General features: G+C 37.8%; 1 protein-coding gene across 1 annotated transcript in view; it reads left to right on the forward strand.

The window, feature by feature from the left end:
• Window positions 1-16385: 16385 nt before the first annotated feature.
• The window catches only part of Plexa (plexin A), a 186717-nt gene continuing 175267 nt past the window's right edge, over window positions 16386-27835 (forward strand). Inside the window, exon 1 of the mRNA XM_071714882.1 lies at window positions 16386-17661. Within this exon, the coding sequence (XP_071570983.1) occupies window positions 16462-17661 (1200 nt within the window). The 5' untranslated portion in view covers window positions 16386-16461. The remainder of the gene's footprint in view (window positions 17662-27835) is intronic.

The raw sequence follows: 27835 nt of genomic DNA on the forward strand, positions 1-27835 counted from the left end.
GTGTGCCCGGTGTCTTTGGGCGAAGCTTGCGCGACAGCTTTCGCACAGTTATACCCCCGCACCAGAACGGGAAAATTAGACGGCGAGAAAAGGGGGACTCTAACTCGTTCCCTTGGAAACTCGAGGTATTTTTATATCCGTGCGAGAGAACGCTTTCTTTCCTTTAACCTCTTCTCTCTTTTCTTCTGGTGTTATTACGGTTTCTCGCAGTCTATGACATGTTACATACGCTAATAGGTCTGCTTAGCGAAAGGGTATCTTGAGGGTGGGTTAACCATTATATACGGTTTATTTGTTTCTCCACATTTCATCCTAAGAGAGAAAATTTAGGAGATAAAAGTTAATTACTATTAATACATAATTATCATATATAAATTATAATCGACACTAAATTTTAAATATTTTTAATATCGATGTTCGATATTAAGGCCTGTTTCGAAACTCTCGATAAGGCATCTATGATGAGATGTTTCCTTTCTCTCTCACGAGGCGTGGACTTCGCCTCAGCCTCATGCAATAGATTCTAGGAGTCGATATGACATCTCGTTACGCGCTCGACGGTTCCACTCGGCTTTGTTTGCGCATAACGATCGCAATTATCTCGGCGCGACGTTATCCGCAATGAATCACCTGCTAACCTGACGTAATGCGTGCCTGCTGCAATTTGATATTGCTACGACGTATTTAGGACGAGGAACCTTGGCGTGGTGTATCATCGTGATAATACGACGATAAGTGCAGATTGGCTTTAACTTGCTCTTACCTGGTAAGGCGACTCGCACTCGCTATGAGTCAGCCGACATTAATCTATTCGATCTCACAATACCACTTTTGGGAAATGCTCAATGTCATGTCATTTGATATGCCGCGGATATGTGTCACGTAGGCTAGAAACACAATAGAGAGATGCAAATATAAAAACGGTAATTTTGAATGTAACAAAAAAGGATTTCTTCATGTGATATACTGATTCATCTGATAGAATTATTTTTATGGATAGGTATGCAGGAAGAGAAAATCAGGTAAATTAATGGATAAATAAAAAATTTATTTGGCTTACAAAGTAAGGCTCCTGATAGAGCAAATTATTTATAGAAATTACAAAAGTTTATTTAATAAGATAATGATAAATATAGAAACAACTAAAAGTAAGAATAACAGCAACAATAATATAGAAGTATAAAAGATGCTGTGTAGGCATGTTATTTTACATTTTTATGTTATTAGAAATGCACACATATGCGCACACAAACAAATTATACTTAGTGTTCCGGAAATAGAACTATAGAGCAAATAAGTCCATTCGTGATCGAATGGCCGAACAAAAGACGCACTATTATAGTCGTACTTAATGCAAGCCAGCTCGGGTAGCATCTGTGCGAAAGGCATGACGGAAATATAATCAATAAAGTGCATCTCGATGGGCTTAATCGCATAGACAGGCCGGCCGCTTCGTTAACCCTTTCAATGAAAATTAATTTAACAAGGTCTCTCTCTCTCTCTCTCTTGCATAGCCTTTTCTCACGAGGACGCTTCCCTTTTTCTTTGTTTAGAAAATCCGCGCGTAACTCGGTCAGATTAATAAACAGCTTTAAATTTAGCATCTACTTAATAACATTTTTGTCGAGCTGTTTGTTGTTGATATAAAATGAAAAATGTCAATAATAATTTACTATAAAAAGTAGTGAAGTATTTGTTATAATAAATAAACTTAATATATTCGGATATGTTAAAACTTCGCACGTATATAATAAGATTGTAAGATTTCTTTTAAAAAAAGCTTTTAAAATATAGTCTATCACATTTTTTAATGTTTTAATAAATTTTAGAACTTTTCATATTTTTTCTTGTATTTTAATACATTTTTTACATATGTAAATAGATATTTAGATCGTCGGTAAATATATCCGTGCCATTATTAATAGCATTTAGAATGTCATAAATTATAGCAACCCAGAAATCTCATTTCGTTTCTTTTCCCAGACGATGAATTATGCGCGTTTTATTATGACGCACATGACATGCAAATCTAAATATAAGCACGCACGGACAATGTTTCAGCAAGACGTATAGCGATTTGCCGGAGGCTCGCGTTGCTGCTTATGCTGAAGGGACGTAAATCAATTTTAGATAATCCTATTAAAACCGATACGCGGCGTGTTAATTTGTAATCGCATCTTGCGTAAAATTGGTTGCGTTTCGAAGTTCGATTTACGCCACTTTCCCTCGAACTGGACGGTATACGTACGTTTATCACGCGGTAGCTTCGAAACTAATCGATATCGCAGGGGTAACGGTGCCTAAAACAAAAACTTCTTGGACAAATTAGAAAAAAGTTGTCCCTCTTGTGCCCAACCACCCACATCCTCGACTTCTCTTTACGCGCGCAGCACTTTTGTAGATAAATCCTTCAATTACGGGCTAGCCGGACAAGTCGGTAAATGTGGACGCGGCGTGGCGCAGCCTTCGGAAACTTCGTTTCGCCGTCTCGGGATGGTGGCTTTAAGTGATTTATAATCAAAACTGGATTAGAGGCGGGTTGGAAAAGCCTTAAGTTGCCTCGCAAGCTCGGGGCGAGGCCCAAGAGCTTTATGCGACAGGCTCCGCCAGGTGATTTAAAAGTCATCCAAAGTGTATTAAACGTGGGATTCTCGCAAAAGCGTGTTCGGTGTTTGCAGCATCGGCGCGGCGTCGTCTCTTTCCCTTTTCCCTTCTGCATGTGATTACGGTTAATATAAAGTATCACAGAAATCTTAACGTTTAAGCTTTAATCATAGATATATTCTTTGATCAATCTGAAGTATTTTCTCTCTTAAATGAAATGTGGCATCAATAATTTTCAAGTTGTACATTTTGAAGGTAAAAGTTTCTGGAAAAGAAATTAAATAAGATTTTGTTTAATTTCTGCAATTTGAATGCAATCAAATTATATATTTTTCCAGCATTTAATTTGAGATTTTGTTATCAAGTTATTTAATTTTTAATGCTATAAAGAACAACACATTATTATGCGTCTTTTTCTTTCAAGACAAGACTTGAAATACAAATTCTATCATTAAGTTCTGGGATACTGTATGTAACCTGTAATACAAGTTTATGATAAGTATCATAAGTATCACGCAGAGATTTCCATCTTAATGCCGCGATACTTTCGTAGAAAAATCATTTTTTGGCATCGTTATAATTGTGTGTGACGGAAATCGCGCGATAATCGTGGCGAACGTGATTACCATATAGTGATTAATTGCAGAAATCGGTGCGTAATGGTGAGTTGATTTCCATGCTAAAAATTCATTCTCTGCAGATTGCAATCAAATCGTTCCAATGAACGTTTATCATGCATGAATAATATGCAGCTGTGCGTTTGTTGTGTTATGCTATCGATGCAATTGACATTCGATATAGCACTCACGTGTAATGAGTATCACCACATTGCAGTCGCTTGCAAATAATCATTTCACAAACATTCTGCAGAGATTTTCTTTCGGAGAAAGAGTGCTGATAGTTTGTGTCAAAAATACATTAATAATGGGAATTGAAAAACTGTTATCCATTAAAAATTTTTATTTATGAAAGTATGAATGTATCTAACATTTTTACATTTTTCTGTTTAACAACACTACACATAATAATAATGTAATTTAATGTTTAAAGAAGAAATATTTTATATTAAATTTGCATTAATTTCAAACGTAAATATGATGCCATAAATATTAATTAACGATTTTGAAAAAATAATAGATTTTGCAATCAATGCAAAGAAACAAATTTATCATTTTAGTTTATTTTGATGATATCCAGAAACAGTGTACACGGGACAGTATATTCGGGCGGAAAACTCTATTTGACAAAGCGTCTAAAAACGTGAATGATTTGTGGTTATAGTGTCACAGTGGTGACACAGACTGCTGTTATTTCGTTACAATGGGAAGAGGCTATACGAATTCTCGCGGCGAAACGGAAAGTCGTCGAGAACCCTACGTCGGTGTGTGACAGGTGTGTCTGATAGCGATATCTCGATGTCGTATATAATACACGGTATCCCACGACCTTACGTCGTAACCTCGGAATTCGATTTTTAAAGTAATCCTGAGTTAAAAATGTTATATTCTGAAAATGGATTTAATTCCAAATAATTACGGATTATATGATCTCCACAAATTCTCAATATGTTTTTCTCGAATACACTATTGCATCTTTGGTTTTAAAATTAATTTTTCTTTTACGAAAAGAATGATTATGCTTTGGGTTCAATTGTGAATAATTGCAAAATATAAAAAGATGATTGCAAAGAAAAATCTTTCTTAGTTACAAAAAAGAATCCTGACTTTCTAAAAGATTATTTTATGCATTATATTTTGTTTTACCTTACTACAAGCTGTATTTGTATAAGATTTTTGACTCGCAATTGGAAATCAGATCACGAAGTTGTGACATGATGTCGCGGAACACTGTGTCTCGTGGCGGTTTCGTCGAGCCCTTCTCTTGACGTGACAGCTCGCAAATGCACGTCCATATGGTCGTCCAACACGCCCGCGCATCTCGTTGCATTATTTCGGTTACGCCGATTCATCACGTTCTGACGCATCGTCGCGGTGACTGCTGCACTATGACGGATGTCATCCAGACACTGTTTTTCGTTCTTCGATCTATTACTCCGCACGATAATGAATGACCGCCTGATGCACTATCGCCATAAAGTTTATATTGGAACATTAATAAGTAAATTAAGAAAATAGAAATAACAAAAATAAAGAGAAGGCCGGAAAAAAGAACAAAAACAAATTTTTTAAGCTAGTAGGTAGAAATATACAAAATCGCGCATAAATTATTAAAAATAGGGTAGCTGTTAAAATGTTCTGGAATCTAGAGACGGTATAATCAACGTCATTCGCGACTTCCTACGTTACACTGATATCAAAATAACTGACGAATCTGCCTTATCAAATTAAACTGATTTCGTTGACAAAGCCATATCTACGGGATTCGTTGATTCATTTACTTTGACATCATAATGGTACAGCTATTATCTTTAACTGTTTAATTTTGCACTTGCTTCAACGATAATTTGTCACGAGAGTTTGGACAGCGCAATACAATACGATGGAAGTTTCCTGAAACTTGAAGTGTCAGCCCTATTAAATGACCGGTTTCCGTAAACCGTGATAAGCGATAATGTGTGTCTCATCGGATATTTGATGTCATTTAATACAATGCTTCTATAAGTATTGATTTTTCTAGTCAAGTAAAACAATATAGAGTTATTGGAATATTATTTATTGTATATATTGAATTTTTGTATAAATTATTGTATGAATTTGCAGCTTTTCTCTCCCTCTTTCTTTCTCTCTCTCTTTCTCCCCCACGTGCACTTTTGGCAATTTATCGCATATAGGACAACGCAGTGGGGCAACGGAGGGAAACCCCGTTCCCCACTTCTCACTCTCTACCCGCTTCCCAAGTCGGTTTAGGCCAGAACGACGGTGAGCATACCCCTGGGTCGATCCTCCCGGACAACCAACCCCAAAACCCTGGCGTCCCTCGGGGGGCTTCGACGTACACTATAATACTCGGGAAACTTAACAGGCAGCTCTGTACAAGCAACATCCCTCTTTTCTTTCATCCCCGACCTCTCTGCGACCGTCGACATATCATCCCCTTTCCCGTCGATAGCGTCACTACCATATTTTCGTGGAACGTCCCTTCTAATATTCATGCGCGCGCCTCTGTTCCTTTCCTTCAAACCGTAAGTTCTGTAAGTCGTAAGTTGTGACCCTCGTGTCCGGCCTCGCTCCCGTATTCGAATTTCTAAACAGTCTTCACCCCATTTCGTAATATGGGAACAGCTGGACGCGGCTTCGTTGAAACGCAGCCACTGTTTTGTACCAAGTGATGCACACCGAGATGTGACCTGAATTCGAGAATTGAATTTCTGACGTCTTCGCAAAAACGTACTTTGACAAGAAAAATAAGAATTGCAGTTTGATCAAATAATAATTGTATGTCACATTTATGACTTTATAAACACTGAGACATTTTTCTTATTCTATGTTGTGCTCATAATTTTAATATTTTGCAAAAATTGTTTATATACACATGTATTTATTGTTAAATTACAAGATCAGTGTTTTAACTCTGTTAACTATTTATTTGCTATATTAAATCTTACGCATAGATCGTAAATACTATATGTTATTCTTATCGCATAACATTATTAAAATATTGTTACCTATGTCAGAGAGAGAAAACTAAACTTTTTCCACATTAGTATTATTTATTTAATATTATCGCATCTTTTTCCGGAAAAAGTTTTCTTTTGCTATGAAAACCTAGCAACTAGCAAACGTATCGAGCGAATGCCAACGTTTACCAATCTCGTGAGATGTCATGTCCCGTTGGTGCTCGAAGAGCAAACTTTGTCCCTTTTGCCATATGCCAGCGCATCTCAGCTAATGCAGTTTCCAATGGGACTACAAATTTTGCAATTTGCAGGCAGCCATTCGTTCACGACAGTATACGAATCGTCATTGGTGACTGTAAATAATATTTTGATGTCTGCCGAATATTAATATTGCGCCTCGGAACTGTGCTTGTTAGTCCTACGGATTATGAGCTGCAATTACATTCGGAGCGTGTGCAAAGTGTCCCCGAATTCGCTGGGGACGCTGTGCATGCAGAGCGTTTCGACAGGGGCCGAGAACAGCTTCGGCCGTTAAACTATAGAGTTAGAGCTCGAAACCGTTTCCACGGAACTTTATGAACTTTCGTGCAGTGTAAAGGATGTTCTAAAGCTATTTCTTGGTTAATCAATTCTTCGACAAATTCTAGAATGACTAATACTTCGAAAAATACATAACAATTCTAATTTAGAAATATGATTTTAGTGTGAATTAAGCTTTAGTTTGAAAAAATTATTATTATTATAATTCACAGTTACATTTAAAGAAATATACTGTAACAAAACTGATTTAAGATTGGAGAGAGGAATATAATTTATTATTTTCTGAACTTCTATTGAAATTAAACAATAAATACCTATATTGAAAAAGAGAGGACGGCAAATATTATTTAGTAGTATTTCAGTATTATTTTTCTTACCAATATTAAACTACGTCCAAGTCATTTAATAAGAACTGCACGATTCCTTTTGGACCATTCTGTATTATTTTTAACGCACATGCATTGGTCAAGTAACGGTTATACGCAACTTTCGACAGTAAGCGAGCATCGTTATCCACTTTGACCCGCGATAGGCGGTTTATATGCACAATCGTATAATACGCAACGAGCAGTTACAAGCATCACGTGCGCGCGTAGTAATCGAAGTTTATAAACCCGGCCCGTTATTAATCGCGCCTGATATTAATCCATGCACACAAACATATATACACACGCACTGTGTATTAGTTCTTTCGCTTTACCTAATTAACGAATTAATTCTTTTAATTTACTTTTTATCGTGTACATAAAATAGAACTTGATCCGTTCATTCGTTATTGAGATCTCAAAATCTCGGGTACTTGTAACTCGTGCGTTCGCGTAAAAGATTCACGGCGGTCTCGCGCTGCGCGTGTACTTGGCGCGAGACACCACCGTGTCTCTTGATATAAAAAATCTAGCAAAACATTTATGCGATAATAATAAATATCTGCAAATGACGTTTGACCAATCAATCACTTTTTGTCGTAAATGCAGCTCCGTAAAAAATGCATTTCTCTCTCTCTCTCTCTCTCTCTCTCTCTCTCTTTCTTGTGTCTCTCATTTGCTATTTAGTTTGATACTGAAGGACGCGCCCGTTCATTAATTGTCACGAAATTATTAAAAGGGCGCACAGGGTACTCGCAGGTCGCAGTCACAGCCCTGCCATAAGGGGGCACGTCGTGACGGAATTCATTCCCGTAGTGCATCTTGCGCATGGGGTTTCTCATCCCGTCCTTCCCTTCCTTTTGCTTCGTCTAACTAGACGACACACGTAGAGTTTCCCTTCCTCGCGCAGACCCTCCTCCTGGAACGTACCCGGTTCTATTTGTCTCTGTCACCAGTAAATGGCCTTTGCCGAGCATCACGACGACTCTTCGAGATATCCCTTCTCTCTCTCTGAGTCCGCAGATTCTCGTAGTATCCCCCGTTTTCTCCTTGTCTCTCTCTTTATGTCTCTCACGCGTTTCTTCCTGTACATTTCTCTCTCTTCTTAGGCTTCGAGTCGGGACCGATAAAAATCGGCTTGGATGACGTCATCGAGAGGACTCTTGCTTTTATTTCTCATTGGTTTCATGGCACAATCTCGTTTATTCACGTTTCTCTGGCTCTTTGCCTATTTGCTAAACAAGTTTTCATCTAGTTAAGTCTTAAAGATGTTTTAATTTTTGTAATATCTAATATAAGATTATATGATAATCAATGTGACCAACAATGGGACAACTTTTAGGAAAAGACTAAGCGATAAAGAAACTTAGAAAACAATAATAACTAAAACAGAAACAATAATAATAAGTATATCTTTATTACATAGCCAAGAATAGTGGACTTGGTTTACAATAATATTCTTATCACACTCATACATTCCATACCGCTTTACCGCAACCTTAGTACTAATTCCTATCTTCTTTTCCTTACTCTAGCTTCTTTTCCTTCCACAGTTTTTTCAACATCTCTCCTTTTGCTCTGTCTAATTCGTCGCTACTTAACCTATCTATTATTTCCTTTTTGTTTTATATAATTATACAATTATAGATATTATATAATTTTGTTTGCGTGTAAAACTGAAAATATTTTATAGGTAGGTATATTAAAAGCAATAATTTCGAATTTCTAATACTATTAAAACAGCCGTGTAATGTAGAAATATTAATTTTACGCACAAGAAATGATAATGCAGTATATTGTTTCTTAAGCGGACGATAACAAATATGACACACTGTGCACTTAAGGGTTAAGCAATTGACACTGGCAACTTGCCAAGACCGCGTCGCGTGTCTACTGTTTACCAGCATTGCCCCATCCACTATCGGATAGTGGATATCAGTGGAAAAGTCCATTTTACTGATTTGATATTTTATCGAATTTTATTATGAACTTTAATCGGTTCGTGTAAGAGACATCTATAAATGATTATAGTAGCTAAAATTTCCTTTCTATTCACATTTGCTATTCGATTTTTTAAATGTAGTTGAGCGAGTAAAATTTATTTCATGCAGAAACACTACCTGGAACTACTTTACGATTGGTATATTCTACATAATTTTATATCGATTTTGTGTCCGCTATTAAATATTTACGTTCCATTACGCGTTCCATTCGTTCATTTTTTAGCGTGATAACATTATTATAACGTTGTATGTAATATGACATTAATGTTAATTGCTAGTCATATATCATTAACAAATTTTAGAATTATGAATATTTCATATGTATTATCGTGTAATGTCGTTTATGTCAAATTACTGACACAGTTGGAAATTTAATTTTCCGCCATTTAGGGCTTGAAACGTTTCGTTGTCTCAAGTAATTACGTGAGTTTTTTGTTTTCGGGAAACATACAGATAATACACGCGGCCAGGTAATTCTGTTAGAGAAGATTGATGACTGCTACGACGAAGAATAAATTCAGAGACTGTCTTTTAGTTAGTTCTGTCTCTCATTTGACGCGGCGTCATAACGCCGCTTAATCCCGCCGTGCAACTGAATTCATTAAACGACACTAATAAAAATCAGACGGTCGTTGATGTGCTACCGGGTGGCCTCTTACTTCTCATTAGCTTCGATGGACCCACGTTCGCTTTTTTGCGTCTTCTTTTTTATGTCCGACCTGATTTTCCCTGTAAGCGATCACCTGATACGTGATCATTTCCACGAGCCGAGCGATATATCACCTTGTTACTTTATGGATCGTACCTCGTTAGCTGACGGAACCAATGATCTTGCCTTTGCAACGTGTGCCCGTACAAATAGTTGTGCAAAATTTATGTCCGCACGATGCTCATAATAGTCGTTAAGCTCAGACGATGTTAAACTAGAATCGAATTTCTTCACTTTCAAAATTATTCATTTTCGTTTATTTATGTTATCAATTCTTTATTTATTTAGCAATAGCTTTTTTAACTTACCAAACACTGTTATATATCTACAAAATATGCCCGATAATATTTAGAAAGTATTTATATATTTAAATTTTCAAAATAGATAAATTACGAAATATTTTATACAATTTAAAAATATGAAACTTTTTAGTAGTTAAACATTTTATATATATTCTTGTGAAGACACTGAGATGTTGCGTTTTCGACGCAAACAGCGGAAAATCGACCAAGATAATAGCGGGTTTGTAAATCTTCTGGGGCCGAGGCGGAGATAACGAGCCGGGATGTCTTCGTGGAGTACGCTTCTTTGCGGTTATATACTTCGCGTACATTTAGTTTCGGTTTAAGTTTGCCGGAGAGAGGAAAGTTCGCCTCTGTGTCGCCGCTGGCAACTCGATATGCCGGACTCGCCGCGGGAGGAATCGGCCGTTTTTAAAAAGTCACCAACCGGACAATTGTTTAAACCCTTTAACGATTGTTCAACTCGTTAAGGATCCATTAGGGGCTTCGGACTCGGTAGACCGCGCAAATTTTCCGCCGCTCAGAGTCTCTCTCGTCCCTCGCTTCCTACGCTTTAGCGGTGGCAAATTAATTCAAGTTTTCCCATCCGAGTTGGTTATAGTAAGTTTTTGCTAACGGCCGTTCTCTCCCCGGAAAATTTCCCCGTAGACCATAATAGCTATGCCGCTATATTTAAGAGCTTTTAGTTTGTTAGGTTTGGTGAGCAATAAATCGCTGTTATCGAAAACAGTGTTTACTTAACTTTCTTTCTCTCTCTTTCTTTTTGGTTAGAAATAGATTAGATAAGAATTTTAGAAAAATGCTAATAAATAGAAAGATAAATCTATTTAGATTCTGAAACAAATTTTTGAGGGATTATTAATAAAAAAAATTGCTGAAATTTTAATGAGATGAATATTTAAATATTAAAATGATTAAACAAATAAGAATAATAATGATTAATATTGTAAGAGAATTAATATCTGATATTATATTGTCTCGCTCTTCTTTCTAAAAAAGGTATAAGAAAAATAGAAGAAGATAAAATAATAAAAGAAACGTTCGGTCAATGAAATAAATAAGCAATAAAATATATCAGTTGTGATTAGTAAATAAAACAAATAACAGTTTAATAGTAATGAATTAGTTCAGCTTAAACCAATCAAAATTATCACGCTCAAAATGCATTTGTCACCGACGTATAACTATTTAAATGTAAAAGAGTCCTTATCTCTCTCTCGTTTTGCCTCTCGCATTGGAATTTTACGAGAAAGCAGTTAAACGTCGTAGAAAGCTAAGTTCGTTTTTACGTCGTGTCTCTTTGAATTACAGAAGTTTCCGCGACATGTTTTCCACGTCGACCATTTGCTTAATGAGGAATCAGGAGGACCTCGAGCTAAGGGGACGGAAGGAAGATTTAAAGGATCGCGGAGAGCGTTGCATCGTTCCCTTGCGTTTCGGGCTTTCCTCCAGCCCATCGTCTTCCCCTTTCGACGCTCATATACTCATTCTTTTTCATGCCCCTTCAATACTTACACTTTCCTCTGAAGCACGTTTGTCGAGCAATCACATTCGTTACGTGGCCTTTTCTTGAAAAGGCAATTTGTCTCTCAAGCTGCATAGACGATCTTATCTTCAATGTACATTCCATATGGTGGCCATCGTAAATAAATCTTTCTGCATGAGGATTGGATAGTTGATCAATGCAGCGAGAATTTTATGAGAGACAACTTCAAAGGATTATAATTTTTGAAATATTCCTTATACAAAATATATTTAAAATACTTATTAAATATTCTTATCAAATTTTGCATAATTTAGTGTTTTTACTTGTTTCTTGTTGTTAATAGATATAAAAATATTGTAATTTTGCAATGAAAAATTTTTAATGTATATAATGCTTGCGCTATATTTACAACTGTTTTATCTTATAGTTCTTTGTTTAATACATGCTACATGAATATTATAAAATGTTGATATTGATCCTCAATACTGAATGAGTGATAAAATATATCGGTGCCCCGATAAATTTAAACATCCCAACAGCCTTGAGTTTGGCAACGCCTCAAGCCTTTGCACGCTAATTAGCTCGTAGTTTCACGCATGTTTGACTTTCTCGACTAACGTAACGCTGTCGGAAACGAGAGGTGTCTCCGTCGTGTATCGCTCTGGCGAAATCGCGGTGCAAATTACCGAGAGCAATTAAGATCGTTAATTACCGACGTCAAAGTGCGTGTCGCTCTTCTCTAGTACAATGGGAATTCATAAAGAAAGGCACGCGTTCTCTTCATCAGATGCGGGAGGCTATCGCGGTCTGTCATCTACGATAATAATAGAAGGGAAGATGGTACCTCGAAGTTAGGAAGTACGTTATGCGGTATCGACGCGGACGTGTCTGGACGTGTCATATCGTTGCTCGAGCAAAGGATTCTTAGACCGTTTTATACGACTGTTATATTATTTACGCAACTAACATGAGTATGAATATATTCACAAGCAGTGACATTCGCAGAATATTTCGCGGTGCGTGCTGGGAGTCACAGTACGAAAATTTTTGAATATTTTGGCATTTTATAATCAATTATATTATGTTTTAAAAACATAAATGGTGTGTTAAACTTTCTGTGATTTTTCAAGAAATATCAAAGCAAAATGTACAAATGTGATGATTGGAGATATCTTTTTTCCTTCCAATCCGATCTTATCTTTCCCCAAACATTTACTTCGAAATTAAAGTAATGATTATTTCTTTTACCTTGCTTTGATATTTCTTGAAAAATCACAGAAAGTTTAACACATTATTTATGTTTTTAAAACATAAAATAATTGATTATAAAATGCCAAAATATTCAAAAAATTTCGTACTGTAACTCCCGGTACGCACCGCGAAATATTCCGCGAATGTCACTGCTTGTGAATATATTCATATTCATGTTAGTTGCGTAAATAATATAACAGTCGTATAAAACGGTCTAAGAATCCTTTGCTCGAGCAACGATATGACACGTCCAGACACGTCCGCGTCGATGCCACTACTATTCGCGAATGTCTTTTGTTCAACAGATGTCGCGATCATGGTGGGCTACGTATACGAGGTACGTATGTAGGAGGTACATTTGTACGAGGTATGTATGTACGAGGTACATATGTACGTACGAGGTACGTATGTACGGGGTACATACGGGAAGCCCCCTAAAAAACTGTACCTCCTAAAACTGTACCTCCTAAAAAATTGTACCGTGAATTTATAAGTGCGATACCTCCAATCGGTACCTCCTCCTTTATCAGTACCTCGTGTATTCCGTACCTCGTGCTACTGTACCGGGAAAAGTATCTCCTAGCAGCATGTAACTCGAAATGTCATTTCCATTTAGAAATTAGTACCTCGAATTTGGAGGTACTACGCGGTACATGGTTAAGAGTGATATGCGAGTCGACATTGGACGGACACACATGTAACACACATACACACACCTAGGGATTTTTCACACCTATTATATGTGTATATAGGCCGGTATTCGTAGTCGGTTCTTATATTTAAGATCGTCTTAAGTATACAATCTTAAGATGTCATGAACCAATCACAGAGCCGTATTAGCATCTTAAGACATATTACTTAAGACAGTCTTGAAATAAGAACCGACTATATATAAATACCGGCCATAGGGATTCTTCAATGAATGCATGTTTAAAGCAATTCAATATTTAAAAATAATAAATAATATATTTTATTATAATTGAAGGACACCCCTTATGCGACTCTGTTTTTTCAAGCAATTTTTTCTTAGCACATTCCTGCATCGTTTCTTTCCTGAGAAATCGCGTGCTCGCAGTCAATTCAATACTTATATCGGTGCACGTGTCACCTAGTCTACTTTCTTTATACGTGCAATCGTTACTTGTAATGCTTACTCACTGCAAATGGCTCATACAATCGCGCGAACTTTATCTTTTACTTTTCATGGAACAAATGCTTTTATGCGATATTGGACTCCCCGATTTGTCATTTAATGACGCGCACTGTTGGATCGAAGTTGCTATAGCCTACGAACGTAGTCCGCAACTACGCCGTGTTGAATAAACAAATCGATACTATTCATGGTTTCTTTCAAGCTTCTCCGAATACGCGAAGCAAGAGACTGTAATATTATTCGGTCAGTAGTTAAATTATTCATTCACATGAAGTTAATCGAAATCAAAATACCGCGAGGAGACAAGTAGAACATCTTTTCGTATTTTTTGAAATGTGTTTTTCCTTCTAAAAGAAGATAACTTATCGGATGTAATGACAGTATTTTGTTCGAGAATGATAATCTATAAGTTTACTGAATCTATTTACTAATTGAATAATACAAATGATTCATTTATCAAAATTAGTTTAACTATCGAGTTTGGAAATACGTTTGCTATTGTCAGTGCTAAAATTACTGACATAAAATTTTATTATTATGCGTTTTTCAAATTTCAAATGTATTAAATTCTTAATATTCTAAGTTTGAAAACCTACGATTAATTAGAACTTACACAGTTTTTCTTCATACATTTTAAATAGCACTGATATTCTGATTAGACTTTCAAAATTCCAATAGAAATTATTCGTAACTTAATCATTGTTCTGATCTATTGATCACCTAACGAATAAAAGACAATATTTTACACTTTTATAATTTAGAAAATAGAATTGTTCACTTAGATATAAAAATAGATACCTGAAACATTCTTTTATCTTTGTAATTATATATAAATTTGCTTTATTTATTATAATTCTATTATATAAAAATTGTAATCGATTGCGGATATTAAATTTAACTGTATAAAAAATACATTAAGAAAAATGGAGACAGTTGAAATTTTCCGTGACTGAGTTATTCTTAAAGATCGCGCAAAATGTCTGAGATTTTTGCACGCAGATGTTTCTAATCTTCCTAGGGGCAGAGCACTATAACCGAGATTGACATCAAATGAAATTGGGAGGGAGGGGGGTAATCCGGGAACAAGGGAACGAGTGGGGAAAATGGGTCTTCAGGAAATAAGAAAACTTTTTTCCCGATCGGCTGTTACCCTCCGCGTTGCGATAAGAGACGAAAGAGAGATGATCGCCGCGTTTCTTTTTTTCCTTCGCCCGTTCCACCACACTTCGCTTTTTCCAACGCTCGCCGGCTGCACGAAGTCATTTTCTTAAGAGGGGGCCGACGAGATGCATCGGAGGGGGCACGTTTCAAAGGCACCTGGTTTCCTCCTGCTCGATAAATCGCACATTCCTCCCGTTTCGCCGCGATCTCGTTATTTTCGTCCTACAATTTTTTGTTTGTCGAATCCTCTGTGAGAACGTGAACTGCCGAGCCGATCGGTAAAAGGCAACCCTTATAATCACGTAGAGATGCTTACATTCCATTAACGAAACGTCATTTAAATGTATTTGCCTTTGACGTTGGTACGCTAGTTTGTACGTTTGCCGAATCGAGAAGCTTAATTATTAGTTGTATGTAATATGATTTATTATCTTTTATGCAAACATTTAAGATATTTTTAATACAACTTTAGGAAGTGCACTTTTCAACGCGCGCTGCGCGTTATTATGCTTGATTGTTATCTTGCGCTCTCGGCAATAATTGTTCCGTGTCGTTGCACTAATTGCACCTTTCCCTTCGATCGAAAGTAGATTACGTTGCGTGCAAGAGGTGCTCTCACCTTGAGTCGGAGAAGATAATCGTTACAATTATGCATGGCGAATACTGTCTCTTGCGTATAATGTCTCGCTCTTCTCGGACGTACGAATAGTATATAGTTACATTATAGCAGACGGACATCTGCATATACGAAAAGATAAATTAAAAGTGAAAGAAATTTGTAATATCCAGAGGCGATATCAATCAGAGAAGTTGAATACCAGAAGAAATAAAACAAGATTATGATATGTAATAATTTTGATGTATTTATAAATTATAAATACATTATAATTTTATTTTTTATTCCATAAATTCAATAACTTTTATCAACAGAGAAGAAATTTGATGCTACACATGAAATATACTCCTTTTTAAATTATTTTTTTCTTTTACATAAATATATATTTTTAAGAGCTAAGGGGGAGGATATTTTTCTCAAATGCGAACAATTTTTGAAAAATATATCATTTGTTATATAATATATTTCCTTGCGGTTTAGTGTCTCAAGTATATTAACTATCAATTTTGATTGCTTTTTGCAGGTCTGGGAGAGGCTCAAGGAAGAAGCCACCTCCGCCACAATCGCCGGACAGCGCGGAAGAGGAGGAGGAGGGGGCGGGGGAGGAGGCGGCGGAGGAGGTGGAAGAGGAGGGGGTGGTGGTGGTGGTGGAGGCGCGACGGAGTCCGTAGTGTGGAAATAGGTAGAGTAGGCAATGTTGTCAGTCTTCCCGACAACGACGACGGGGACGATGAGGGTGGCGCGGTCGGTGGTATCGCGGCCGCGCCGACGATGTTGGTGTCGCCCGCCGCTGCCGCTGATTCTGATCCTCACGCTGTCGCTATCGTTGCCGATATCGGTGCGCACGTCGCCGGCCGACATAGTCCAGAAATTCCACGATCCGGAGGTGGAGCGCATGAACCATCTGGTAGTGGACAAGAACACCGGCCGGGTGTACGTAGGCGCGGTTAATCGTCTCTATCAGCTGTCGCCGGACTTGCTGCTCGTCGTAAAGGAGGTCACCGGACCGAAGGGCGACTCCACCGCGTGCTCGATGCTAGACTGCCCCCGTGAGGCGCAAAAGCGGCCGGTCGACAACGTGAACAAGGCCCTGGTGATCGATTACACCACCACGCGGCTCATCTCGTGCGGCAGCCTGTTCCAGGGCATGTGCACGGTGCGCAATCTGCACAACATATCGGACGTGGTGCAGGAAGTGAAGGAGGCGGTGGTGGCGAACAACGCCACCGCCTCGACGGTCGCGTTTATCGCGCCCGGCCCGCCAAATCCACCGGTCTCCCAGGTCATGTACGTCGGCGTGACCTTCACCGGCAATTCGCCCTACCGCTCGGAAGTGCCGGCGGTGAGCTCGCGTTCCCTCGACAAGGACAAGATGCTCAACATCGCGGAAGCAGCGGTCACGACCGGTACACGTATGTACGTTAACTCTCTGTCGCGCGAACGTTACCCCATCAACTACATCTACGGCTTTAGCAGCGGCGGGTTCAGTTATTTCCTCACCACGCAGATGAAAAACACGGAGACGCCGATCTATCTGTCGAAACTGGTCCGCGTATGCCAGGACGACGAGCATTATTACTCGTACACCGAGATACCGATTAACTGCACCAGCGACGAGCGTACCTACAACCTGGTGCAAGCCGCCTACGTCGGCAAGGCCGGCTCGGTGCTCGCCGGTGACCTGGGCATCACCGCTCAGGACGACGTGCTGTTTGCCGTGTTCGCCGAGAGCGACGGGCCCAACAGTGACGTGCCGCGACAACGCTCGGGTCTGTGCGTGTATTCGCTCAAGGCGATCCGCCGCAAGTTCATGAGCAATATACAGAGATGCTTCAGCGGCGAGGGACAGCGGGGCCTGGAGTTCATCTCGCCGAGCCACAAATGCATATCAACGGTGAGTCATTTTGAACAGCTTAATTTAACCACTGCCGCTTCGCCGACGTGTACATAATCTCGGCGATGTCACTCGGCATCTCGCTCGTTATCTGGAGAAAAAAATAAAATACCTTTGATCGTTGTAAAAAGCGCGGGATTCAACGAACGCAAAACATTCCGAGATTTGTGATAACTTTATGATAACACATTCCGAGATTTTTGATAAGTGATTTTTATTTTTAAAAAATGTATTATGATTTTGGATACATGCATATTATTCCATGGAGATTCTATTGCGAATAATGCGTGACTTTCTTAAAAAGAAGACTTTAAATTATTTGAATCTAATTTATCAAGAAATTCACACACGCATAGAGCACGATTGCGACTTATCACAAAAAATCTAAGATTTAACAAAACGGAGCGAATTGATTTATATTTTGCCAAGAGTAGTTCACAACTATATATAAACGCGTTGTTAGTCACTGTCTCGTTGAAATCTCTCGTTACTTCGTTCATTCCCTCCGATGCACACAGCGGATTGATAGCTCGTTTAAATGAATTGATATCTCGCAGTATGGCTACTACTGGCCGACAATAACTCGCGGAAGGTTACCTTGTGTGCACGGTATTCGATAGCTCGGCACTGCGAGGGTATCAGTGCCATCGGAATTATTATAACCACACGATGTGGCGCATGGTGGTGCATTGGTGGTTGTCGAGCGGCTGAATGGCCGTCAGGTGGAAAGACCACCTTCCGTTGCAAGAAGGACGCGCGATTCGTCCTCCTTGATTATTACGGCACGAATCAATCGGCCGCGTCTCGCAGGAAGCTCCTCGCCGTCCTCTTTCTCACTCGTTCGCATTTACGTAACAGGTGGCATCGAAAAGCTTAAAGAAGGCAAGACGCAGGAGCCTCTTACAAAGCGCCATATGCTCCTTTCACACGGGCTCGCGTCATTTGTGCATGCGAGCGCGAGAACAATCTTTCTCCGCAGCGTCCGCCTGTGCGTAGGCTGCTTCTCATTTTCTTACCGGGAAATTGCGAAATACTTACTATTGCGTATGTCGAATTTTAGAAACGGGCAAATAACGTGTGTTAATTTTGCCAGAATCTGTCTAACGCTATTATATTTATCCGTTGTGTGCGATCTGTTAAATTGCACGTGTAATATTACATTTAAGCCATTATTTGCATTAATGCGGAAACAGGCATCAGGATATTGTTTTATTTACGTAATCGCGGAATTAGCATTATGTTGCAATTAAAATATATATTGTGATTCACGCAGTGATAAAGTGGATAAAGTCTGCGTACATTTAACCGTGATTATATGACGAAAATATAGGAACGCGATCGAGTTGAGCACTCATCAGGAACATCACGGACCGATTCGACTATCAATTCACGGGTCGGGTTTATTATTTTCCGGGAGAGCGACCGAATTTTTATTCGTCTTTATGGCTGTCCGAGATCTCACCTGGCGCAATTAAAACCTCTAATGAGACTGGCGAATGCCGGGTGAAGCCTTTCTCCAGATCCGCATGCGTCGTTGAGCAGCGCGGCGGATTCCATAATTTATTATTATTAACGTACCAAGAGTCCAAGAGCCGGTCGCTTTGCTGCGGAGCGATTTTATTGCGCGCAGCCAACGGCAGTCGCACATTCCACGACTTTTTCCGAGCGTCACAGGCAGAAACGCGACGAAAATGCGCCTCTTATTCGCCGCGTTTGCCGCGTCATTTCTGCCCGCAACCACCGAGGCTATCTCCTCGCGATCGATCGCTATACCGATCGTTCGTCAGCGGTTAACCGAAACTTGTACAAAACGCCGATGAGCTCTCGGTTTTGCTGACCGCTTTTCCTGTTGTGTCGCGTATGCATCGGGATGTTCTCACGTATGAATTCCCCGAATTTTGGAGTTGAGCCTTTCTGTTTGAAAATTTAATCGGATAACGTTGCATGAAAAACTTTGGTTAAAATTTTACTCTTGAAAGTCCTTAAATTCTTTATAACACAGAGATTGGTCTCGCGACCAATTTTTGTCGAAAAAAAAGTCGGTAAAAAATCCGCATATAAAAGAAAACCTAGATCGCTCTGTGCATTCTTGTTCGGGAACTCTGGCGAATTGATTCCGCACGGATACACGCGACTTCGGACGAATTTCACGATTCATGCTCGTCTCAATAAGCGATCACGAGGAACATTCCTCCCTATATAGCTATATAATGCGAAGTCATCCCTCGAAAGAGGGCGAAATGGATTCGATATTAAATTAGGTGGACACGCTTATTATTTGCCTTTGTTAAATTAGTTTCACTGTGATGATAGAGATATGATTAATTATATATATCTCTATCATCACGGTGAAATTAATTTAACAAAGTCAAATTTTACACATACACACACGCGCACACATAAAATACCTATATTCTAGAAATTCCTCGACGAGCAGAGAGAATATCGATATTATGTTCTTTTATATCCGAAGTATTTGTCAAAGTTTTCGCAATTTGACTTCTCTTCCGTCTTTCCGCGGGAAAGCAGCATTAGTGAATTGAACAATTTATCGTCATTTGTACGTCGCCGGCGCTCGATCTCAGTTTGTCAGGAAATCTCGCAACAATTTCTCGGCATGTATCGATTTATATAAATTTCACTTTCACGTTTTCAACGCATCTAAGCCAAAGGACACAAATAAAGTTTATATATAAAACAATCAATCTCCGGCATGTAAACAAAGAAAAGTAAGAATAATTTTAAGAGAAACTGATTGGGATGGATTATTCTAAGTAATGGAACAAAAGACATAGAGGCAAATAATCATAAAAAATTTCGCAAAATATTTGATTGAGCACATTTATCTCAATTCCTTGATTTATTTCTACAAAATAATTTGGGACAGTTATCTACAAAAGAAACTATTCATTTTTCATATCAGCGCAACCATTTATCTTCGATATCGGTTAAGCGATTTAAGATTTCCGTCTCCTTCTCTCTCTCTCTCTCTCTCTCTCTCTCTCTCTCTCTCTCTCTCTCTCTCTCTCTCTCTCTCTCTCACGCAAAGAACGCCAAAGGTTTCCGAACGGCGGTTATAACGAAGCTTGCCCGGGTTTCGTCGCGTGGGGTGCACAGGCACGGCTTTCTCAAAACTTCACGGGAACGGTACTTAGAGAACCGTTTTCAGTGCCCGCTTAAAGATGCGGAACACTCCGCAAAGTCTAGCGAAATGATATTCACGACGCGGCGCGAGATTTATTCAAATTTTCTGCATTTCGTCTCGCTTTCTCTCTCTCTCTCTCTCTCTCTCGTGAAACTTTTCCTCCGCCGTGAGAACGTATGCCGGAACACAAAGGATTTCTTTGCGTAGGAAGGCGAGAAAAAGGCGCGGAAACCTGCTGAGAGTTAGTCGCCGGACGGAGATAAGCGGGCGACCATAAAGAAGATAAAGATTGTTTGTTTGGTCTAGCCGACGACGAGCTACCGTGGGACAACGCGTTCGTCTTTTATTTTATTCCTATTTTCCCTTTTTTCTTCGTCATTCTACTCCGGTCGACTCTCGAGCCTGCTGCTCCTCCTCTTCCTGTTTCTCTCCCTTTATGTCTTATTCGAACGGACAACCGCAAGATTCCGGTAGAACGGAAACGGACAAATTCACCGGATGCGTGTGTGTTTATTTGACCGATTGAAGATCGTGTTTAGTCTTGGTGAATCCCACAATTAAGCCACGTCAAAAAATAAATATAAAAAAATCATAATAACAAAACATCAATTCCTGACAAGCTATATTTTCTCGAATACATATATCTATACATATATCTTTGTTTTCCATAGTCTATAGAAAAAAAATTGAAACTTTCTCTTTTAACGAAGACTTATCACTTTGAAATATTTTGTATTAATGTAAAATGTAGATTTTTATTATAGATGTATTATTTATTCACATTTAGATGCGTACAAATTATTACAATTATTTTTTATTTTGTGTGAAAGCGATGTTCAAGAATAGAAAAAAACTTAGGAAAATTTGCACATTTGTAAATATTGTCACATTTTTAAATTTGATAAATTGTATCTTCTGTAGTTAACAAAAATTGCCAATGACAATGGCAGCTGTAGTTATTCTGAGAAGAAAGAGAATAAACCGAAATGTGTAAATGAAAAAAGAGGAACAGCGGATAAAGAAAGGAAAAAGCAGAAAGGGGCAGTTGGTTTCTCCTCCGAATTTTGTCATATGTGCACGACATCCACGAACACATGTTCACGTCTGTGAATATACCATAGCTATGTGGATTCAATTTTTACGTCACAAAAGAATCGCGGCAAAGGGGTTGACACGACGGGGGGGTAGGGCGAGGAAGGGAAAGCTTTCGAGAAAAACCCATTCGCTCAAATTGGATGGCCTTCTCTCGCCTCGATCATCGGAGTGAGCCTCGCAATTAAAAAGTTTTGCACGGTAAAAAAAAAACTCGCGACTCGTAGATAGTGTAAATGTGATGCAGTTTCGCGGGATTTTTTCCTCTCTGTTTGGAAAATGGAACGGCCGTGCGTGAAAAAATCACTCGCACTCAATTGTTATATGGAAGATAGAGATTGAATCGATTGGTATAAAACTACAAAGTGTATAAAGAATGAAAAGTGCATGAATAGACTGCAGAAAAACAAAGTTAGACATCGAAAAATGCATGCAAATCTTCATTTATTTGCACACGAGCCTTTTATTTTGAGAAGACAACATAAATAAATTTTTGAAAAACATTGATTTTAATTCTTATTACTTACACGATAAGTATACGTTTCAACATTATTCTATTATATTCGTATTATTTTAATAATTTACATTCGCAACTTTGTAATTCATGCTAAATTTTGTTAGTTATGAGGAAGCATAGAAAAGAAGTATAACTGTTTCGCAGTAAGCTTATAACTATTGTTCACACTAGAGGGAATATCCAAAGCGACAGACGTCAGATTGTTTCGCGGAATTAAATGAAATAAAATTCTCTCGGGATGAATTTTCATCAAGGATTGAAACCGGTAAAATTTCAGAGAGTTCGGATTTCCGTACTGCAGACGCAGGAAAATAATCTGTACATTTATTCGCGACAGTGAAAACAATGCGACTGACTAAAATACATTTTTCACACACACATTAACGGATAAAATTTAACTTACTGACGTTACATCATGGTTTATGTAACCTTGCATTTTTAGACATGATAGATTTTAAAGATTAAGTAAAACAACTTTTGTTCCTGATTTTTATGTGCAATTGAACAGTTTTTTTTAAATTTATTTGATATTACAAACTTTTGATGTACAATATTACTTGTTTTATTAAGTTTTGTTTTATTAAGCGAATTTAATTAATTTTGCAACGCGATCTATGTTATACTTTAATATCAAAATAAAATTTATAGTATCGAGAATATTATAATTTCGATTTTTACGCGATTATTTACCTTCAAGTAAATGTTAGTCGATGAACTATATAACACGATGCAACTGCAAATGCTCCCCTAAACCGGATGCTTTCAATAACATGAATACCTATATATATATAGATAGCACGGATATACGAGGTGACTTCTATTTTACTGATTTAGTCCGGGATATTAGCAATAATGAAGTACTTATGGCATTTCTGATCCATTCTATATATAGCATGTTTCGGAAATCTTATATAATGATAGCAGGAAATAGTTTTCTACTAAATATCGTAATTTTTATTTGCCGCCTTTCATACACATAATTTTTCTGAATTTTCAAAATTAAATTTCTTAACAAGTTTTTTTTACTAAAATTTTTTCTGTTGATGTCAAATTTACTGTTAAATGAGAAAAATAGTCTTATTGTCCAAATATAGCTTTCGGAAGTTTATTTTATATCAAAACTAATTTTGTCAAATAGCATGCAGACCTCAATTCCAGTTTTGCAAAGCTGTTAAAACTGAAAATTTGATAGGAAGTACCGCTTCTAATACTATCGTTATACAGGCTTCCTAAGACAACATGTACACACTTCGAGAAGCCAACATCATCGAAGTGGATCGATCGAATCTAATCGTTGCGATTGAAGCCCCTATCGAAGCCCGATTGAAATCCGATATTCTTGTTTTTTTTTTCGCTCATAATTTATGGGAGACGAAATCATCGATGTTCCTACGACAAGCGACATCGGGGAAAATTGAATCGAATGCAGGGAAGCTCAGAACATATTAGCATTTTCCGAGACGTGCTGAAGAATTCGATAGCATTTTCGTTCGTTTTCCGCGATAATCTCTCTCTTCGCCGCTCTACTTTTTCTCCTTCTTTTCCGTTCGAGTGCAACCTCACTTTCGCGCCTAGGAACAGTTAGAGGTAACATTGCGGGATACCGTATACTGGACTTACTGGGGCGTGGAATAGTAATTGCTGGACGAGAGACGAAGCCGTGCGCAATCGTGCCCAGGTACAAACCGCTGTGATAACTTCTCCCGAGTATCGGAGATAGTAAAAGAAAAAGGAATCGAGTATAATAATAATCGAGGCTTGAGAATCGCGTGGGACTCTCAAAGATTAATGTCGTACAATTTCAGATTACGGTTTCAAGACTCTCGCTCAGTTCCTCGTCCTCGAGGAAAATTTTTAGGATCGATGACTTTTGTTTTTACAAACATGTTACAGTCAGGTATTTTCTCACATGTGTGTTTAGGTCTTTATAGATAATGTTATTAGAAATATTTAATACTCTTACATTGCTATTGAAATACTGCATTTAGATTTTGATTTGACTTTTACTTCTGCAGGAGTAAAAGTGTTCTTGTTTAATTTTGGACAAGAAACATATCTTTTTCTAATTCACATTTTCAAATGTTTACTCTCTTTATCAACGAATGACTTTGTATTCCGAAATAGAGATCGCATTATTTGTCAGTTAGTTGAAACGTGGATTGACGTGAATTATGAGGGCATTTACCAGATTGAATTTATAAAGTGATCTGATCCGTAAAAGTTATTTCTAATTTAGTCGGCGACAGACGCGTACACCGTATTCAATTTTGCAATAACGTCTGGCTATAACGTTCGAAAGATCAAATCAAGCTTGTGTACATTGATGAATAATCATAGGGAATTGACACTTTTCTCTCTCATACATGTACATTTATGCGTTTCGAACAGCGTATATGAATCTTTTAAGGTTTACTCATTGAAGTGCCTTGAAAATTTAAATGCAAAATAGATTGAGACTAAAAGGAAAATGTAGTAGCAGATAATAGGTCTGATATTAGCGATCAAAATAACATGCATTTTTCGTCTTGTTATGAAAAAATTGGATTTTTTACTTATCTTGTCACCTAGGTTAATGTGACACTGGATAGACTTTAAAAACGTATCCGTGTTTTAAGTCTTCTATAACTGTAAATTATTCATCGTTATATTATCAGATCGTCATTTTCTACTGTGACACATATTTTATTCAATCTGCCTTTTTTTATCAAGACATTGATTTTTTAATACCTAATCTCTCTTACAAGTTTTTAATCTAAAAATATATGGCAAAATGAAATAGAGAGAGAACACATATCGCTGTCATCAATTTTATTATAGTTACGGGTGAATAAACATTATTCGATTAAAAGTTCGAGGCGAACTGGGTCGATCTCCCGGAAACACCTGACGGAAGCTTTTTGCGGAATCGCCGATTTGCGTGAGCACGTATTGACGTCGGCGCGTTATATCCGGCACGTATTAAAGTGCGCTATAAGAAACATTTTCTCTCTCTCTGAGCCGCTTCTGCACCAAGAAACCTTAGAACGATCGGATCGGGGTACGGGAAACACGTCGCGCTTCGATAGAGTGCACATTATGCAAGTGCATCGCCGCGGCGAGATGCATTGCATTTGCGTCGTACACTTAAAACATGCGAGTATACCCGCCTCCGTGGTCGGCTCGTTATTTTACGGTCGTTGCGTTGCGTGCATGCCGCTTGCATTCGTCCGCGTTAACTTATCGTTTCATCCGTACAGTCATTTGGGCCCAGCAAGTCCACGGATTCGAGTTCCGTGAATAGCCGCAAGAAAGATAGAAGTGGAAGATAACTTACTTTAAGAAGAAGAATAGGAACTATATATAGGTTTATATGCGTTTGATTTATATTGAGCAGAATAGCACAAGCAAATGGATTTATTTTTCATTTATTTAAAAAAAGCTTATTGTTTTGGCGACAAGAAGAAAAAGACGAAGAATTTTTGACAACGCGGTACAACTCCGACATCTATTTTTCGCGTATATATCCAGTTACAATTCTGTGCTTAATAGCGTTATTTGCGAGATTCTCATCGTTAAGGCATATCTCTTTGTGCGTATAATTTGGTGAAGCCGCGAATAAAGAGAACATGGATATCATGGATAAAAAGAAATGAAATTATTTTGCTAGATTCGCGAAAGACTGGAAAACGCGAAACGATAATGACGGACGCATAACGACGTCGCAGCACGTACAAATAAAGGATATTTCTTGAAGAGAGAGTGAGAGAGAGAAAGAGAGAAAAAGAGAGTAACTAAAGGTAGAAAACGACAGACAGAGAGAGATAGAGCGAAAGAGTTGAAAGCGAGCCAAAGGCCGTTTTCATATAGATTGTGCGCGAGAAAAAGATGCAAAGAAAAGACGAAAAAAAGTAATCTATGTGGAACATATATACGTAAGAAAGATGCTAGAGGGAGAGAGAGAGAGTGAGAGAGTAAAAAATCCCGGACTCCGTCATGTTCGTTCCAAAAGTTTCGCGCCATCTGACCTGTAGCAAGAGTTCTGAAAAGCAGCGCAACATTTTTCAGAAAGAAAGGTTAATAAGACGCGTCTCCTGCGAGAAATGTTTTCACGAAATATGAGAAAAAGGAACAGAGCTTTGTAAAACACCCATTACATCTTATCGTCTATTTATTAACTTTTTTATCTCTATTGGCTTAGTACTCATGCCTCGACAAATTGACTTGGGAACTACAAAAATATCAAGTGATGATTGAATGCTATTTTAATGTCTTGTTTTTTTTATTTTAACGATACCGTTTGGCAGAAGAGCACGATTGGTCTTTATAGTGTCTTTTATGTTACAAATAGAAATTGATTTTTTATTTGATGTACTCTTTCTGTTGAGGCATTCTGCTACTAAACTTGCATAAGCTTGACTAAATGCTTTCTAAAAAGATACGCGTAACTGATACACTTTGTTCCTGGAAACAAGATTTGCTCTATATCCAGCGAATCGAAGCAAGCAACAGTACCGGTGAACCGACACGAATAAACATCGCTGTTTCGTTCTTATTCGATTTTTAATGGGGAACTTAATAACAGGTCTGTACGCGCGAGAGATTGGTTGTAACGGTATAACTGCAATCTATCTTTATAGAATATAAGTATATTTATCGATCTACGTTTAGATAAAATTATATTTTATTTTTTTACTGCGAGATAAATAAACAAAAATTTTAAGTGAACAAAATTTAATTGTATATACATAATATAATAACACAAAATTCGAAATATTCAATATTATTTATATGTATATTTTACAAAATTTTTCTATCTTGCGCGGGATCTTAATGTTAACCCCTAGCTCGCCATACTCCGGTCCAGCAGACCGCTGAACGTTTTTCAGTGTTTTCTAATTTTCATATAATAACATAATTTTCTAGGTTCCTTATAATTAAGTTCAGTTCAAATTCAAATTATTATCTTGACTATATAGATATTATCATAAACATCTTATTCAGAGTCTGCATTTCCAATTTCTACAGTACAAGCTTAAAAATATTAATTAGAATGAAAAGACAATGCGACAAAGCGGTCTCATGGACCGAAGTGTGGTGAATTAAGGATTTGAAAATAAGTGTGGCTAGCTAGGGTCAATTTTAAACGCTCATCGGGGTTTTTCATAATTTGTAATGAAACAAATTGAGTTCTCTTAAAATATACTTTTATTACATCCGAAAGAAATTGTCCTGACACAATGGAATTGTTTCAATGACAAATAATTACAGATCTGTTCGCGCCCGTGATATTAGTATAATTTTTAATAACATTTGTTTAACTAAGTTATCACTATGAAAATCAGAAAAGAATTTTATGTCCTTGTAATCATATTTCAAATGCTATTAGTAATCATCTGCGTTGTCGTTTCGTAGGCGACACACTAATAGGATGTACGGCTATT

Source organism: Temnothorax nylanderi, unplaced genomic scaffold (genome assembly GCF_030848795.1).
Source record: "Temnothorax nylanderi isolate EJ_2023f unplaced genomic scaffold, tnyl_v1.0 TNYL_tig0149_pilon, whole genome shotgun sequence".
Classification (NCBI taxonomy): Eukaryota; Metazoa; Arthropoda; class Insecta; order Hymenoptera; family Formicidae; genus Temnothorax; species Temnothorax nylanderi.